General features: G+C 40.6%; 1 protein-coding gene and 1 pseudogene across 4 annotated transcripts in view; one reads left to right on the forward strand and one right to left on the reverse strand.

Moving 5' to 3' along the window:
• The window catches only part of DOCK4 (dedicator of cytokinesis 4), a 410,395-nt gene that overhangs the window by 127,222 nt on the left and 265,192 nt on the right, over positions 1-17,981 (reverse strand). For all 4 annotated transcript variants that reach the window (XM_037888663.2, XM_037888655.2, XM_043549556.1 and 1 more), the window contains exons 15-23: positions 17,493-17,655; positions 16,170-16,276; positions 14,711-14,867; positions 10,846-10,943; positions 10,641-10,724; positions 10,409-10,509; positions 8,609-8,690; positions 7,471-7,641; positions 5,642-5,834 (exon numbers count right to left, since the gene is read on the reverse strand). In XM_037888663.2, the coding sequence (XP_037744591.1) occupies positions 5,642-5,834; positions 7,471-7,641; positions 8,609-8,690; positions 10,409-10,509; positions 10,641-10,724; positions 10,846-10,943; positions 14,711-14,867; positions 16,170-16,276; positions 17,493-17,655 (1,156 nt within the window). The remainder of the gene's footprint in view (positions 1-5,641; positions 5,835-7,470; positions 7,642-8,608; positions 8,691-10,408; positions 10,510-10,640; positions 10,725-10,845; positions 10,944-14,710; positions 14,868-16,169; positions 16,277-17,492; positions 17,656-17,981) is intronic.
• On the forward strand, positions 11,724-13,365 carry LOC114022170 (annotated as a pseudogene).

Genomic DNA, 17,981 nt, shown 5'->3' on the forward strand with positions numbered 1-17,981 from the left:
GCCCCCACTCCCCTGCTCCTTTTTGCCCCTTGGCCAGACCTCAGTGCACCTCTGGCTCCAGGTCAGAGAACCAGCGAATAGGGAAGAAGGATAAAGGAGTTTGAGGCGCAAGTGGTGTTCTCGTCCATCCTCCCTGTGGAAGGAAAAGGTCTGGGTAGAGACCGTCGAATCGTGGAAGTCAATGAATGGCTATGCAGGTGGCGTCAGACAGAAGGCTTTGGATTCTTTGACCATGGGATGTTGTTCCAAGAAGAAGGATTGCTAGGCAGAGACGGGCTCCACCTAACTAAGAGAGGGAAGAGCACCTAACTAAGAGAGGGAAGAGCATCTTCGCAAGCAGGCCGGCTAACCTAGTGAGGAGGGCTTTAAACTAGGTTCACTGGGAGAAGGAGACCAAAGCCCTGAGGTAAATGGGGACGTGGGATACCGGGAGGAAGCACGAGCAGGAGAGCGCAAGAGGGGAGGGCTTCTGCCTCATACTGAGAAAGAGGGACGATCAGCAAGTTATCTCACGTGCCTATACACAAATGCAAGAAGCCTGGGAAACAAGCAGGGAGAACTGGAAGTCCTGGCACAGTCAAGGAATTATGATGTGACTGGAATAACAGAGACTTGGTGGGATAACTCACATGACTGGAGTACTGTCTTGTATGGATATAAACTGTTCAGGGAGGACAGGCAGGGAAGAAAAGGTGGGGGAGTTGCATTGTATGTAAGAGAGCAGTATGACTGCTCAGAGGTCCGGTATGAAACTGCAGAAAACCTGAGAGTCTCTGGATTAAGTTTAGAAGTGTGAGCAACAAGGGTGCTGTCGTGGTGGGAGTCTGCTATAGATCACCGGACCAGGGGGATGAGGTGGACGAGGCTTTCTTCCAGCAACTAACGGAAGTTACTAGATCGCAGGCCCTGGTTCTCATGGGAGACTTCAATCACCCTGATACCTGCTGGGAGAGCAATACAGCGATGCACAGACAATCCAGGAAGTTTTTGGAAAGCGTAGGGGACAATTTCCTGGTGCAACTAGGAACCAACTAGGGGCAGAGCTCTTCTTGGCCTGCTGCTCACAAACCGGGAAGAATTAGTAGGGGAAGCAAAAGTGGATGGGAACCTGGGAGGCAGTGACCATGAGATGGTCGAGTTCAGGATCCTGACACAAGGAAGAAAGGAGAGCAGCAGAATACGGACCCTGGACTTCAGAAAAGCAGACTTGGACTCCCTCAGGGAACTGATGGGCAGGATCCCCTGGGAGAACAACATGAGGGGGAAAGGAGTCCAGGAGAGATGGCTGTATTTTAAAGAATCCTTATTGAGGTTACAGGGACAAACCATCCCGATGTGTAAAAAGAATAGTAAAGATGGCAGGCGACCAGCTTGGCTTAACAGTGAAATCCTTGCTGATCTTAAAACACAAAAAAGAATCTTACAAGAAGTGGAAAATTGGACAAATGACCAGAGAAGAGTATAAAAATATTGCTCGGGCATGCAGGAGTGAAATCAGGAAGGCCAAATCACACCTGGAGTTGCAGCTAGCAAGAGACGTTAAGAGTAACAAGAAGGGTTTCTTCAGGTATGTTAGCAACAAGAAGAAAGTCAAGGAAAGTGTGGGCCCCTTACTGAATGAGGGAGGCAACCTAGTGACAGAGGATGTGGAAAAAGCTAATGTACTCAATGCTTTTTTTGCCTCTGTCTTCACCAACAAGGTCAGCTCCCAGACTGCTGCACTGGGCAGCACAGCATGGGGAGGAGGTGGTGACCAGCCCTCTGTGACGAAAGAAGTGGTTTGGGACTATTTAGAAAAGCTGGATGAGCACAAATCCATGGGGCTGGACGCGCTGCATCCTAGAGTGCTAAAGGAGTTGGCGGATGTGATTGCAGAGCCTTGGCCATTATCTTTGAAAACTCATGGTGATCAGGGGAGGTCCCGGATGACTGGAAAAAGGCTAATGTAGTGCCCATCTTTAAAAAAGGGAAGGAGGAGGATCCTGGGAACTACAGGCCAGTCAGCCTCACCTCAGTCCCTGGAAAAATCATGGAGCAGGTCCTCAAGGAATCAATTCTGAAGCACTTAGAGGAGAGGAAAGTGATCAGGAACAGTCAGCATGGATTCACCAAGGGCAAGTCATGCCTGACTGATCTAATTGCCTTCTATGACGAGATAACTGGCTCTGTGGATGAGGGGAAAGCAGTGGACGTGTTGTTCCTTGAGTTTAGCAAAGCTTTTGACATGGTCTCCCACAGTATTCTTGCCAGCAAGTTAAAGTAGTATGGGCTGGATGAATGGACTATAAGGTGGATAGAAAGCTGGCGAGATCATCGGGCTCAGCAGGTAGTGATCAATGGCTCCATGTCTAGTTGGCAGGCAGTATCAAGCGGAGTGCCCCAAGGGTCGGTCCTTGGGCCGGTTTTGTTCAATATCTTCATAAATGATCTGGAGGATGGTGTGGATTCCACCCTCAGCAAGTTTGCAGATGACACTAAACTGGGAGGAGAGGTAGATATGCTGGAGGGTAGGATAGGATACAGAGGGACCTAGACAAATTAGAGGATTGGGCCAAAAGACATCTGATGAGGTTCAAAGAGGACAAGTGCAGAGTCCTGCACTTAGGACGGAAGAATCCCATGCACCGCTACAGACTAGGGACCGAATGGCTTGGCAGCAGTTCTGCAGAAAAGGACATAGGGGTTACAGTGGACAAGAAGCTGGATATGAGTCAACAGTGTGCCCTTGTTGCCAAGAAGGCCAATGGTATTTTGGGATGTATAAGTAGGGGCATTGTGAGCAGATCGGGGGACGGGATCGTTCTCCTCTACTCGACATTGGTGAGGCCTCATCTGGAGTACTGTGTCCAGTTTTGGGCCCCACACTACAAGAAGGATGTGGAAAAATTGGAAAGAGTCCAGCGGAGGGCAACAAAAATGATTAGGGGACTGGAACACATGACTTATGAGGAGAGGCTGAGGGAACTGGGATTGTTTAGTCTGCAGAAGAGAAGAATGAGAGGGGATTTGATAGCTGCTTTCAACTACCTGAAAGGGGGTTCCAAAGAGGATGGATCTAGACTGTTCTCAGTGGTAGCAGATGACAGAACGAGGAGTAATGGTCTCAAGTTGCAGTGGGGGAGGTTGGATATTCGGAAAAAACTTTTTCACTAGGAGGGTGGTGAAGCACTGGAATGCGTTACCTAGGGAGGTGGTGGAATCTCCTTCCTTTGAGGTTTTTAAGATCAGGCTTGACAAAGCCCTGGCTGGGATGCTTTAGTTGGGGATTGGTCCTGCTTTGAGCAGGGGGTTGGACTCGATGACCTCCTGAGGTCCCTTCCAACCCTGATATTCTATGATTCTAAGTGTTAACTAATCCTTCACAAAACACAAGAACCAGGGATCACCCAATGAAATGAATAGGGAGCAGGTTTAAAACAAAAATAAAGAAGTACTTCTTCACACAACACACAGTCAACCTGTGGAACTCGTTGCCAGGGGATATTGTGAAGGCCAAAAGTATAACAGGGTTCAAAAAAGAATTAAATAAGTTCCTGGAAGATAGGTCCATCAATGGCTATTAGCCAAAATGTGCAGGGATGCAACCCCATGCTCTGTGTGCCCCTAGCCTCTGACTGCCAGAAGCTGGGTGTGGATGACAGGGGATGGATTGTTTGATGATTGCCTGTTCTGTTCATTCTCTCTGAAGCATCTGGCATTTTCCACTGTCAGAAAACAGGATACTGGGCTAGGCGGACCATTGGTCTGATGCAGTATGGCTGTTCTTATGTTCTAAGCTGACTGGAAAATGGAAGGCGTATGTTAGAGCAGCCTTAAGATTGCTACAAAGGTATGTCAAGATTGCTATAAAGGCTGCTCAAAGTCTGTTCTGGCAGCTACAGGGATAGCCCAGCCACACCCATTAGCTATTGGTCTCTCCCCTTCCACCAAGAGCACGTATGGGGGTGACCTAGAAACCACTATGGCAAACTGGGAGAATCCATTGGGTGGGGGGTCAAATTGGCTGGTTTTCTGGCTGCTTTGTACCCCCTGAGCAAAGCAAAGCAGCAGGCATGCAGGGTAGGACCTGTTCCAGTATCTCTAATTATGTTTCTCAGACATTTGTTTGTTTTCCTAAGCGTTTTTAAGCATGGTGCTGAAAGTGTTAAGGTTATTAAAAAATAATGTCCTAAAAGCTTCTCCTATGTTTTGCAGCTCAAAAGCATTGAAAATATATATTATGTTCTGGTGTTTTGTGTTTTTTGTTCTGGCTTCATTACTCTAATGTCTCTACTTTGAATGGCATGGCCCTAACTGCTAATGTTCCTACTCTACCCAGATCATTCTGAAATATTCCGCCACTTTTGTTTGTGTTCCAATTTTCTTTTATCATGAAATTACTATAAGTGTGGGATTTTCAAAAACACCTACTCATCTTTCACGGGGCTTGTGCTCCTAAGTCACTGAGGTGCTTTTGAAAATTCCAGTTACCACTTCTTCCATTTGTTTTGCCTTTCCAAAGTTTGCTGTGTTAAAAGTAAGTATCATTGTCATCTCAACTTCGTACTAACAAACAGAGAGAGATTAAGGTCACTCTGGCTAGGATGCAGCCAAAAATACACATATTCAGTCCTTCCCATGTACATAAAATAATAGGCCAAATTCTCACTGCAGCAGAGCTCTGCTCGGAACAGCCAAAGGGAGAAGGGGGTAGAGTATACCCTGACAAAGGTGTTTTTAAGCCCCTCTGCACTCAGGGACACTGGAGATGATTCGTCCACGAGTGTAACTTAGAGCCGTCCAGTTATGGTGTCCAGGGATACACAGAGCTCAGCAATATTCTGGCCCTACTTGTGACAGACTTCTTACACTAAGAGGGTCCCCAAGCAGCTGGATCTGCTAGATTTCTATCTGGTTTGCATTACTGAAGTGGTACAAAGCAGACAAGGAGCTATGGGGCTGCTGGAGGATCAGACTCTGGGAGTTGGCCACTTTCACAATGTACAAGAAGAAATTGCAGTATGAATGGGGAAGCGGTTGTGTTCCATTCTCATAAACTACTGCTTCCAGTGGTAAGTGTGCTCTTTCTACAAACGTCTTTGATTTTTCTATTACTTAGCTACTCTGGCACCACACATATAGGTAGTTACTACAGTTTTATGCTGTCGTGACTCCATTGATCTCAGTGGAGACTCAACAGCATAAAACTGGTTTAGGGCAATAGAGGATCATAGATCCTGAACCTGCAATACTTACAGAGACAAAATTCTTTTATGGGTGTGTAAGAATTAGACTCCAAGACTTCCCATTAAGATAAAAAAAGCTTATAACTTTCACAAAAAGACACATTAGCGGAGCTAAAAATGTAACAAAAACTCCACATGCCTACACCTATCCAGCACTAGCTCATGGTTCAAACAAAACCACAGCTTTGGCCATTACTAGTCTCATGTTTTACAACTGGAATCTTACTAACCATACTGTGTAAAATAGACGACTTTTTTATTGTAACTGTCTTTGCAAAACAATGCTTTGGGAACTGTAACTTTCAAGAAACAGGACTATGAAACCTGTTTTTTACCCCTGCCTCTATTGACCTGTGCATGTGAGACGTCATTAAGGTTTTTCTGACGGCAGGCAGCTTAGGATGTTATCACCTTACCTGGATGAGTGTATAGTTGACTTTCCACTGTTTTACCAATGCACTGCAGTTTAACAGCTTGAAGGGATTCATCCACATGCATGATAGTTGGCAAGCTGCCCAGAGTATCATGCACCAAGTTTGCCACCTCTCGCACATCAAAGAGCTTCAGCAGCTCAGAGTACACAGCTGGGAAGGAGCAGAGAAAAACAGCCTAAAGAAGAAGGTTAAAAAATACCAATTAAATACATAGAAACACACTTGAAATTTTCAGCATTTACAGAATGACCAGTGACAAGAGCATCACACACTTTTAGCAGCCATGGAAACCTATTTTCACGTTTCAATTTCAAGTTATAAAATGTGATACAGATTTGAAACATTCAAATCAATTTGTTAGATTTTCAGAAGAAATATCCTCATGTTACTCAGATTTAAAGCTATATATTTATTTTCTTTTAAAACACGATTCAGCCTACTATTTAAGGTTCTTTGTTTTTCTCTCTCATGAACATCCCAACTTTTATCAAATAAAACAACTGAACTTTGACTACAGATACTTTATCACTTACAGGCTTCACATGAGCCACAAGTAAGACGAGGTTATTCGCTCACAAGGACAACAGAAACTGGCAGATGCCACGAACAGGTGACATTGAGGTTCCTCTAGGTAAGGAATACAACAGTGTCTCTCTCATTTTTTTCCAGTATTTAAAGAGGTTATTTTGGATGGAAACAGCACTTTAGAAATCTAAAAATAGAGCTAGTAGTTCATTGGAGAAAGAAATGGGTTTGGAAGATAAACAAGAAATACTGAAGAAAAATAAAGTTATGTTACATAAAGATAGTTACAACCTGGAATGTCTTTCCTTCTACCTTTCTGACCCTACTTCATTGAAATGAAAATCACTTATTCGAGCCAACCCTCATCTCCTTTTAGTATTGGTCCCAGTGTGGATGATGTAAACAGCGAGAGAGTTAAAGATACTACTTGGGATGTGAGAAAATCCCAGAGTTGCTCATTTATATGATTTTGCCCAAAATACTTCAGTTAAGCTGCTCATATGAGATCTGATGGAAGAATTTGGCCTAATCATCTCTCTGCTCTTTGCCTACTAATTTTGTCTTTTCCTGAAACATAGTTTTCTGTGCGGCTCAAAGGGATGAACTATCATGGAAAAGCAGATCTTTGGTCAGGAGACTATGCCATGGAGTGGGCTGGGGATGCACTCAAACATTTTCTGAAGATACCTAGTGTCCAATATTTTCCCCCAAAGTGAGAGCTCTGTCATTGTATAAAATTTTGGATTTATAGAGTTGTTCTCAATGTGTTTTGACCACTGCCTTTTGCAGTGGTCAATTTTAATAGGCCCAGTGTAACTTAAGAATCTGATTAAAGCACAATGTGCACATTAGCAAGATTATTATATTAAATCTTTAAAAGTGAGAAATCTTTTTGGGGGTTCAAGAGATCAGGTTTCAAGGTGCTTAAACAAGCTGGGCAATGATGCAACACTGAATACCCAAAATCATGTGGAGACACCATTTGATTTCTGTTTTGCAGTTATGATTTCTTCTAACCATTGGAGCAAGTATTAACAGACTACAATCCTTTTCCGATTCAGAACAGACAGTCTGGCTAAGGTAACCCTAGTTCTGCTATTCAGAAGTTGGAGGTACAGAAAATTTTCATTATAAGCCACAACCGGTTCAAGCATAAACTGGAACTATCAATTTACTACAGACAACATGAATTTGATCTTCTGTGTAACAAACACACGCGCACACACATTTTCCCAGTGAATATTGGTAACGATAATAATCCAACAGAGCAAACTCATGACACTTACTTGTGATTGAGTTAAAGCGCTAGCCCCTTTGCTCTCTTGGGAAAGGAAAAATCGTATTGACATAAGCAGCTCTTGAATACAGCAGCGGAATTCCTCCTCATTTTGTCCACCAGTAGCAAGCGAGAAAAGCCTCCGAGACTGAACTATATATTTAAAGATATATTCTTGTGCCTACAAATGTCAAAACACAAGATCCTGAATCATATTGAACTCATTATTCTTTAAAATTAGTAAATATAAAACATAGTGAAATTATATAATTCAAACCTATTTATAGCACTTGTTAGTATGGAGAACATACCATATAATTCTGGAAAGTTTTTAATCTTCTTATTAGTAGCAATCTACTGCCAATCTTTTAATAAGGCCTCTCAACATTTTTTACTCTTTTTCCTTTAATAAAATCTATACACCAGGGAGCACTTGCTCATCAAGAGGTGGCATTGAGGACTAGGAAATCTAGTTATTTGTTTTCCCATTTCAAAAAAAGGCTTTCCTCTTAACGATAACCAGAGAATGAGGCAACATCAGTGACAAAACAAGCTGAACTTAAGTTGCAAATTGCTGGAGTATATATTAAGTAGATTGGTAATATAAAACACAATGTTCAACTTCAAGTAAGAGGTGAGGCGAGACCTTATCCAAACAGCTGCAAGTGAGGAGGGAAATGGACGACAGAGAGGCAGTGAAAGAGGAATAGAGAGCGTGACTGATGGTAACTTGGGTTGACTGAAACCAAACCAAAACTCCAGTTTTAATAGAACTGTCTGGGACATAAGGACTGTCTCATTAAATTGCTATTTCTGGTCACGGGAGTCTTCTATTTTATCACAGACTTAATTACCACGTGTGTAATCTACATAAGGTTTCCTGAAACCAACTACTATCCGTATTGCAATCAACAAATGAGTCCTCAGTTCCCGAGTTCTACTGGAGTCAACACCATGAATCAACTCTTTTCACAATTAAGAGTTTCCAGAAGGGCGAATAAACTGACTGATTGTACCCAACAGGTGTGTGAGTGCACTGAACAGGTTTTGTAATTCTCACAATGCATGTGAAATCAATTGATTTAAATTAGTACTGCTATACAAATGCACTCGTCAGGTATGTTATTGTCTCTGATGATTTCTATTACCTTTAACACTTCATGGATATGCTCTTGTATCTCCATGTCTGTTACTCGATCAACATGCCACTTAAGTACTTTTATAAGATCTCTAGAACATAAAAAGGAAAATGATTACAGTGCAGAAGCATGGAAAGCATTATTTAACAAATTTCTTAGTATGGACTATACTAATTTAGGATTTGAAATGTGAACAAATAGCTTTCATAAAATAAACACAAAAAAAGTTTCGGTAACACAAGGTGTCTTCTTCCAGCAATTACCAGTTTGCTCAACTTACAAAAGCAGTCTATTGTACATAATTACAGGGCCAAACTTTCACTTAATTGTAGATCTGCTACAAAGTCATCTGATTGTTAATGAACAATTTGACTGTAGTATTAAGTATAAACTCTTAAATAGCTTTTGATAAAGATGCAAAAACTCATTTAATGCATAAGAACAAATCAATTTGCATTTAAAATAGTCTCTGCTTCTCCCTGAAGTCATGTGATTTTGGATTGTGATCTCATTAGATCACAAAAACTAAGCAGCACTGGACCTGAGCAGTACTTAGGCCTTGTCTACACTATGGGGGGAGATCGATCTAAGTTACGCAACTTCAGCTACGTGAACAGCATAGCTGAAGTCAACGTACTTAGATCTACTTTCTGTGGGGTCCACACTACACTATATCGATGCATCGATCATCGCATGTCGATCCCCCAGTAAGTGTAGACAAACCCTTAGATGGTAAATCAACAACGACTAAGCAGAGTATGGAAATAAGTGATGTACATGATTCAGTACTGTATACTCAGAGAGAGTAGAACACCATGATGGTAGGGTACTGCACTGCTAGAAGCAGTCTCTCTTGATTTTAGATGCATAAGAAATGTCCTCCAAACCATTTACAGTCATTAAAGATCCCATGGTATTTTTCACAATAGTAGGGTTATGAGCCATAGCGTCCTGGCCAAGTTTCAGTGTGGATACTTGCATTCTGAATACCTAAGAATCTTCAGTTGGATATAGTACAAAGACGCATGCACATATTTAACTTTAAAAGTACTGTGGGTAGTTCCACTGAAGTCAGTGGGACTTTTCAGGGCATAAACTTAAACATGTATGTAAGTCTTTGCAGAATCTGCACCATGATCTTCACTTTCTGCTCTAAACAGTTATATAGCCATATAATATCCTCCAGGTGGCTGCGGTTCATCGTGAGATGAATAATAAGGTTATTAGAATTTACAGTCCAAAAAACCCAGACACCAATTGCTGCATTTCAGGTGGGCCTGAATAAAAGGACACGACTGGTGAGATCAGCATTGGAAAAGTTTGGGGAAGTGGGTTTTAAGTTGAGCTGGTTGAGGGGAGCAGAAGGGTGAGAGATGGACAGAATATTTTGCAAAATTTTCCCCAAGATTTTTGAAATTTAACATTTAAAAATTTCAACTGGCTCTAGTTTTAAGCTCTAGCTTGCCACAGCGTGATGGCAAGTTACATAAAGAGGAATGCACTTTATTTATTTATTTTTACTTGATGTTCAAATCCAAGATCAATATCTGGTTTTCACCTATTATGCTCAAGTTAAAAATAGAAGACTATTCAAAGTCTAGTTCTTAATCCAATATTAGAACTGAAGGAAGTCATTTCTCTGATCATTTAAAATTATTTCAGCTATTATTGGACTTCATTTTGGAGATTAAAATATAGTATCCGAAGAAATTAAGTTCAACACATTTATTAATTTAATTTTATGGCTGGCTCGGCTTAGTACCTATAATTGTCAAAATTCCAAACAGTTACAAAAAGTTAGGACCCTACCTGTATGCAAGTGCACCTGCAAAATGACTTTCAATGTAAGTGTCCATTACTGGCTTAAAATGATGAAACTTGCTGTCCTGCAACAAATTTATTATGTGAACCTAAAGAAAAAAGGAAAAAGAAAAATTGTAATGCCCTTTTCTCGTTTGTTAAAGTGTTACAATTTTATTTAAAAATTATCAAGTATCTTTATTGTAAGCATGGTTATGCAGAAACATGAAGTACAACTTACCAAAGAATCAAATACTTTTGACCCATATTTTTGGGAATTTTCATCTAAAATGCCAAATAAAGTATCCAGTGTGTCTTGAAGAAACTATAAGTGGACAAAGAATAACAAGAATTTATTATCAAATATACTTCTTTGTAAGAGGTAAAGAAATTATATTCCTTACATTAGTTAATTGCAAAAGAAACAAGGAAAGAACAATGTATACCTTTACTATTTCTGAACCATCGATTTCTTTTAATTTTGTGAGGCAACCTGCTATTTTGTCTGGGTGGGCTCTCCACTTAAGAAGGTCAAGCATATCCCCTGCAAAAAATACACTGAAGATTAAAGCTGAAAGAATGCCAGCACTTTAGATTTTAAAATTCTTCAGTTGCAACCTATATATGAAAACTGAGTTTACATCATCTCATAAGGGAACTGCCTAGGGTCTGCAGTAACAAGATCTGGCCAGCTTGTTCAGCCACAACTTGAAATTGCTCCATTAATAATTCTGAACACTTGTCGAAGAGATCACGCTTGATTAAGGTGAGCCTCAGGACACCATTCCACAAAGGGACGGGGTGTTGGAAAAATTTGTAGAGGGGAGGTGCTGAGAGCCATTGAACCAAACTGTAAACCCTGTGTATGATGGAAACCACTTCAAGTCAGAGGGTGTGGCAAGGATCCATGCAGGTGAACCCTTAAGCCCCCATGCAGAATTCAATGGAACTCTGCATGGGTATAAGGACCAATGTCAGACTGCAGCTCTCTCCTTACTCCTTTCTTCTTCAAGCAACTATGCAGCATATCTTTGATTAAATGCAACTTTTGGATGACGCACCTAGCAATGTAACTTGATTCTTGGATCATCTTTGACTCATCAAATGAGACTGGCTAAAGACAGTAGGGAAAATATTTATTTTCACTTTTTTTCTGAAGGAACTAGATGGATGGAGGGTTGATTCTCATTACAAAGGATTTGTTGGGGATAAAAAAATGGAACTCTAAGACATTCACTTCAAAGATATCATTTAAGGGGCAAAATACAACTACAGAATACTCAAGTATAAATGAAATGAACTGAGTACAAGAACAATATGAGGTATGAGAATCCCAGGTGACTGGGAAAAGAGACAACCACTTTCACATGTCAAGAGAAACCAGAAAATGAAACAGTTCTCAGCAGAGATATGGGATTATAACAAACCCTTCAGGAAAACGGAGGTTTGAACAGAGAAAAAGACAATGGTGGTGAAAAAAAATTGCACTCAAGAGGAGAGAAAAACTCACATTTCACAGGCCTACTCTTTAAACATGAGCTGATTTGTTAGTTTGAAAAATAAACCCTTTGGCACTACGGCAATGGTTTTGATCTAACTTCTTGAGTTAAAAAAAAAGGTTTATGATCATCTTTATAAGGAAAGCATTTGGAATTAACTTTCTGTCCTTCTCCCATAAATTCTAAAGTTTTCTTGTGACAGAAGTCATGTGGCCTACTATTCTCCCAAATGAAATATGAAATTCCCATATATAGTATGTATAATATTCTGAAAAGTTCAGTTCTGGGAATTCCAGAATCTCCCAAGTGCAGTCACTCCCGTTTTCTTATTAATTATCATCAGATATTGAATGGTGTTTGTTGGAATGTGGATAGACTAATTTTAAGTACAGGTCCATCACTTGAAATACACACACGCTAATATCGCATGTCCTTTCACTGTGGAACAGCTGCTTCTTTGTGCTCATTTCAATGGGTAGTGAGCATCACTATTGAAGGCAGGCCAACTGGCTAAAATGTCCTCACCTCCTATTTACGGACAGGGTAGATACCCTTTGTGTCTAGGCACATCTGGCTCTCTCATAACTTTGAAAAACTAACAAACAAACAGATCTACTAAGTAAAGTCTGAACTAGTTAATTTGATACAGTGGTTTGCTGGATAAAATTTAAATTTTGTGAACTTTTTGTAATAAACATGCAGAATCCCAACAGAGTTAATGCTCACATGACCAAATATCCACATGCTTTGCATTCATTTCCTAAGCATTTTTTTGTTTATTCAGAATGAGGGGCTGGAAACTCATCAATATGAACCTCCCCAAAGAAGATACTTGGGAGAGAGAAGCTTTACAGCATCACCCTCCACAAAGCATTGAGGGAGGTCCTGCAAAGGGACTCAAGTAAAACCACGTAAGTTTTTGGAAACTGTAGATTTGCAGATCAATCTAAAAAAACTATGACCCACAGAAGGATAAGTGTTTCTCTGGTAAACTCAGACCTAAGTCTACCCATGTCCTAAATTCTCAGTCTGCGCGCTAGGAGACCAGCAACATTGTGATGAGGCCAAAGCGGTCAACATCCCTCACAAACACAGAGGCTCTGAAGAAACTCAACAAGAAAAAGAAGCTAGTGAAAAAGCTGGCTAAAAAAGTATGATGCCTTCCTGGCTTCAGAGTCACTGATCTAACAGATTCCTCATATCCTAGGTCCAGGTCTGAACAAAGTTGGTAAATTCCCCTCTCTCCTCATTCACATTGAGAACACGGTGGCCAAGGTCAATGAAGTCATGCCAACTATCAAATTTCAAATGAAAAAGGCTGTGGCTGTGGGACATGTAAAAATGACTGAGGACTAGCTAGTCTACAGCATTCAACTGGTCACTGACTTCCTGGTGTTCCTGCTGAACACCAACTGGCAGAACAGGCACCACGGGGAAACCACAGCACCTCTACAGAACTGGCTGTAATAACTGGTTTCAGAGCACTCAAAACAAAAACTAACAATGAAACCAAAACAAACACAAAACAAAACCAAAAGAGGATATCAAAGAACAGTCTCAAGTGTACATAAAGAATATTTATGAGAAGAAAAGATCTGGTTGTTTGTGAGTAGTTTCTCTGACAAAATCAGGTTGGATGGCTGCAAGAGGATGCTAGAAGGTAGATACATTAGCCCCAGAATGTTACAGGCCCTCTTCCCTACTAGCTGAGAAGTTACCTCAGGTCAATGAGAGACACCTGATTCCAATTAAGGCTGCCTGAGGCCTTTAAAAACCCCTCCTCTGGTGAGAGAAAGGGGGAAGAGAGAGAGAAGCTGCTGCCAGGCTAGTGGCAATAGGGAAATAAGCGTCTCCAGGGTTAGAGGCTGTGCTCCTTCTCATAGGGGAAAGAGCCAAACCTGAGTGCCTGCCAGGGGAAGGACTGACACCCCAGAGCAACCAACAGGGATACACCCTGCACCAGTGAGGAGACAGCGAAAGGTACCCACCTTGGGTTTTGTTTGTTTGTTTTTGAGTCTGTTTCCTTTTTGTTTGGTGGAGGATCACCCCTTAGGACAACCCTCAGGCCTACCCTGAAAATATGACCACGGGAGAACCGAAGGGGGAAGGCAAACCCTGCCTGAGTGGGGCTGATTATCCCAGGTCCACCACCGCCAGAGGGGGAAGCGCTAAGTGTGGTGAGACAAAGAAGGTATCCTGCCACACTTCCTTGCCATCATGAATTGTACTATTAGGTATACAGGAACCAAACCAAGAATCTTATGTGGTATAGTGGAACAACTCAAAACACAAATCTTCCTGTATGCTTCATCATAGATTATATATTCACAACACTATCAGGAATATAAGGTTATTTTAATTAATCATAACTCGCTAAATGATCCTCGACTTAAAAGGGAGGGGAAAGCAATGTCATATCAGAAAAGCAATAACCATCTAAATAAATAAAAACTGCTTTACCCTGAAGCCTACAATAAGCATGTTTTAAAAAAATAACACAAACAGATTAAGAGATTTTTCAAAGCAGCTGGGTTTTGATGACTCATTCTAAAAATAACGTACATAATTCCAATATTATGTTCATTTAAAAGCATCCTTGAACTGCATAAAATCAATGGTTCACCATGTACCATTTGTTTCCATCCGGTCATCAAAAGTAAGGAAAAATACTGTTTTTTAAAGCCCCAAAAGAGAGCATCAGCTATCTTTTATGTCATAACACGAGTGCTTTAGTGCCCATTTAGTGTTGAAAAATCCACCCATCAAATTCACTTGAGTTCATCATGTTTAAATAATCAACATATCATCCTACCATTTTGTGTGAGTTTAGTGGAGCAGAGAAAAGATGTAATCCAGAAAGACTCTTTAGTGGTTTTTATTGCTTGGTGGTTATTCCCTAGGAGAATTCCCTTTGAAAAGGGGAGTTTGAGGTAGCGACTAGAATCCTGAAGGTTTGTGTTTTCTTCACACTGTGAAAATAACCAAGTTAAAATCATTGCAATGAATAAAAACAAAGGACTCATCTTGTGCAAACTGTGGTAGCTCTGTTGAAGTCAATGGAGCTATGATAATTTTCACTAGCGGAGGCTCTCACCCAAACTGCATTGCAACAAGCCAAATCTCTTAGAAACAGTATGTTTTTTGTTTCAAAAACTTTACATACAAAATGTTGCATTGTCTTTGTTGCTGACTGCTTTATTTTGTATAGATACCCTACAATCTTTCAAGCACTTCTCAAAACACACAACTTAAAATAATGCACATACAAATCATTGAATAAATTATGAACCAACCAGACAGGTCTCTTAAAGATGTTTAAACATTTATAAGAACAGCACAAATGTCCAAAGATTAGATTTGCATTATAAATGCACAGAGAAACAGCAGAAAAACTGAGCACCTGATATTTTAAACCACCCTGTTTCAACAATATACTTAAACATCTAGTATGTTATCGGTACTAGAGTCTAACACAACAAAACGTTTTTACAAGTCTTATTAATTCTTTATGTCTTCTCTCCAGCAGAGTCTGTCTCTGGCCTTCTCAGCCACTGACTGGCTCCAGAGCAGGCTCAACTCTGGACAAGATGAGTCTGTTGCAGAATTAAAAATGAATAGACTTTTCAAATAGCAAAGTTAGAAATAATTTTAAGCTTGCATCTCAGCATAGCAAGAATGTTTGCCTATACAAGAGCTTTCATGGGTAGCTCTTGTTATAGATGGGAAAATCCTCATTGGATCTGTGCGTTTAGATCGTACCCACACATCTGGTGTAAAACATTAATCAGTCTGCTCAGTTTTTTGAACAGAGCAGCACCTATATATTGCAAGTTGTTATATTTATTAGGAGTAGATCAAAGTCCATCTCAACACAGATCTTGAATGCACATCTGAATGAAAAAATTTAAACAGACCTCACATAGCAGATCTGCTGAAGAATAGCAGGCCCTGGAGGGGTCAACCTGGTCAAATATATTCCAGAAGTGGCTATCATTTTTATATTGTGACAATTTTTAGCTTTATGGAATTCTTTATGCAACTGAGGTTTTCTTCAAATCTACATTCTGAGATACTGCGACTTTACAGTACATGCTGCATTGAGACACATAACGAGGTTCAACTGCAATTATAAACAGAATGTTGAGAGGATATTTTAACAATAAGACTATCACTCATTTGCTAACAGTTCAGTCTTCTTTTGTTTAATGCCTCTGGGCATTTGGAGTACTTTTCAGAGGAATCATCAAAGAATGATTTCTGACTGATATTACCTTGTGCACAATGAGTTCATGAGTGCCATCTGGCAATGTCCTCCCATTTTCCTGAATCAGGGGCACGAAAGAAAAGCCAAACAACTTCTTCTCGCCCTTTTCTTTTGCTGAAAACATATATAAATAAAACCACTCACATTCTGGACTAGGTTTATACTGCATGGCGTAGCATTTTTCTTTACTGCACTGTTAGCTTGAGGTATAACCTGAGTGTTGCCCCAACCCAACTCCTGTCCCCACACACATAAATCTCTAGCTTGCGTTAAGTGGTTCTTTAAACTTCAGCTAGCTGGCCAGTCAGGAGGAGTAAGGGGGTGGAGAAAGGGGGTCATTGAGGATTAAGTGCTGCTGACACTCTGCTAATAGTGCTATAGCTATAGGGATGCAGCAGCTCCAGTTACAACAACTCATCAACTGCTAATGCAATCATTCTGTGTAGCTTCTGTGTTGTTTCCCAGTATGGTTGTTCTCACTTGAGCTAGGCTAGTAGAGTGGAGTAACTTGAGTGCACTTACGCTAACCCTTGCAGGGAAGAAAAGCCCTTAGACAAAGCAACTGAAAATAATCCAACGCATGAATGTGTATATTTGGTATCCATTTACATCTAGTTAGCACCAGCACATCTTATGTTTCTTTTCATGTTTATGAAGTAAATCCCCTTCCTAAGGTTATGAGTGTGTTGTTTTTTCCAAATTCCAAAGTGTTACTTCGAGGATATGTGATGAACCTGTAATTTCTTTGATGTAATTTACTGCAGATGGGCCCAATTCAAAACCTCGGACCCAACATCCTAGGGTAGCTGAGATCCACACCTGAGCTTTGCAGCTCAAAGTTTTTACAACTGTACGTATGTCTTGTGTTTTAGCCCTGAGTGGTTTATTTTTTTATTATTAATGTTATATAAAACCAGAAAGTCAGAAAATGTCCACCTCCAATAACAACATTATCATGGCTACACTACAGGTATATGCAATACTTTCTGTTACCGGGTTAGACTGCAACATGTGTAAATGAACAAATATCATTATGCAATTGGCCAAGTTAATTCTGGGATTGGATTTTGCATTTCCTGAATTTGTGTTCAAATTTGCCCCCTTCATGTTGCATTTTTCCATTTAATAAAATGAGATCAGTTTCTTAAGGTATTAAATTTTTTTCCTATTTCACCAAAGCAGACTGCAAAACCTGAAAAGCTCTCTCATGAAGCTTTATAGGTAAAGAATATTTACCCCATGTCTCTCTGCTGTTTAGACGTTATGAAATTCAATACCCTTAATGCAACTGTAACACAAAGCACTACAATAAATCATGAACAACGCTTACTAGAACAATGCCGAAATTCAAAGCGGATGTGTGCTCCCCTGAATTTATCCACAGGAATAGGAAGTTTCAGCAGCTCAGCCCATCTGGGACTGTTGTTGTGATAAAGCACAAAGGAATGGAACTTGCTAGCTGGCGGCTCTCCAGAGCCAAAGGAGATAAAATCCTAATGAAGAAAACAACTGGATTAAAGGTTTAAAGATAGATTAACTATAAACTGACGTGAGAACAGCCCTGAAATTGGTGTTCTCCAGGCTCCACGATCTTCAGGATAATCTAAAATAAACTTGTTCTCTCTTGTAATACTGTGTCCCTGCATTCATGGGGAATGTAATTGTGTATTCCCTGAAGGTGGTTAGCACAGACTTTGGATTGCCTTGTGGGCTATGGATTCCTCTCTGTAGGGTAGCAGGAGGGCAGGCTGATTTCTATTGTTCCAGTCTCTGTGCTGGCTGCACGCTTCCTATGGGTAATATAAATTACCATCAGTAA

Source organism: Chelonia mydas, chromosome 1 (genome assembly GCF_015237465.2).
Source record: "Chelonia mydas isolate rCheMyd1 chromosome 1, rCheMyd1.pri.v2, whole genome shotgun sequence".
Lineage (NCBI taxonomy): Eukaryota > Metazoa > Chordata > Testudines > Cheloniidae > Chelonia > Chelonia mydas.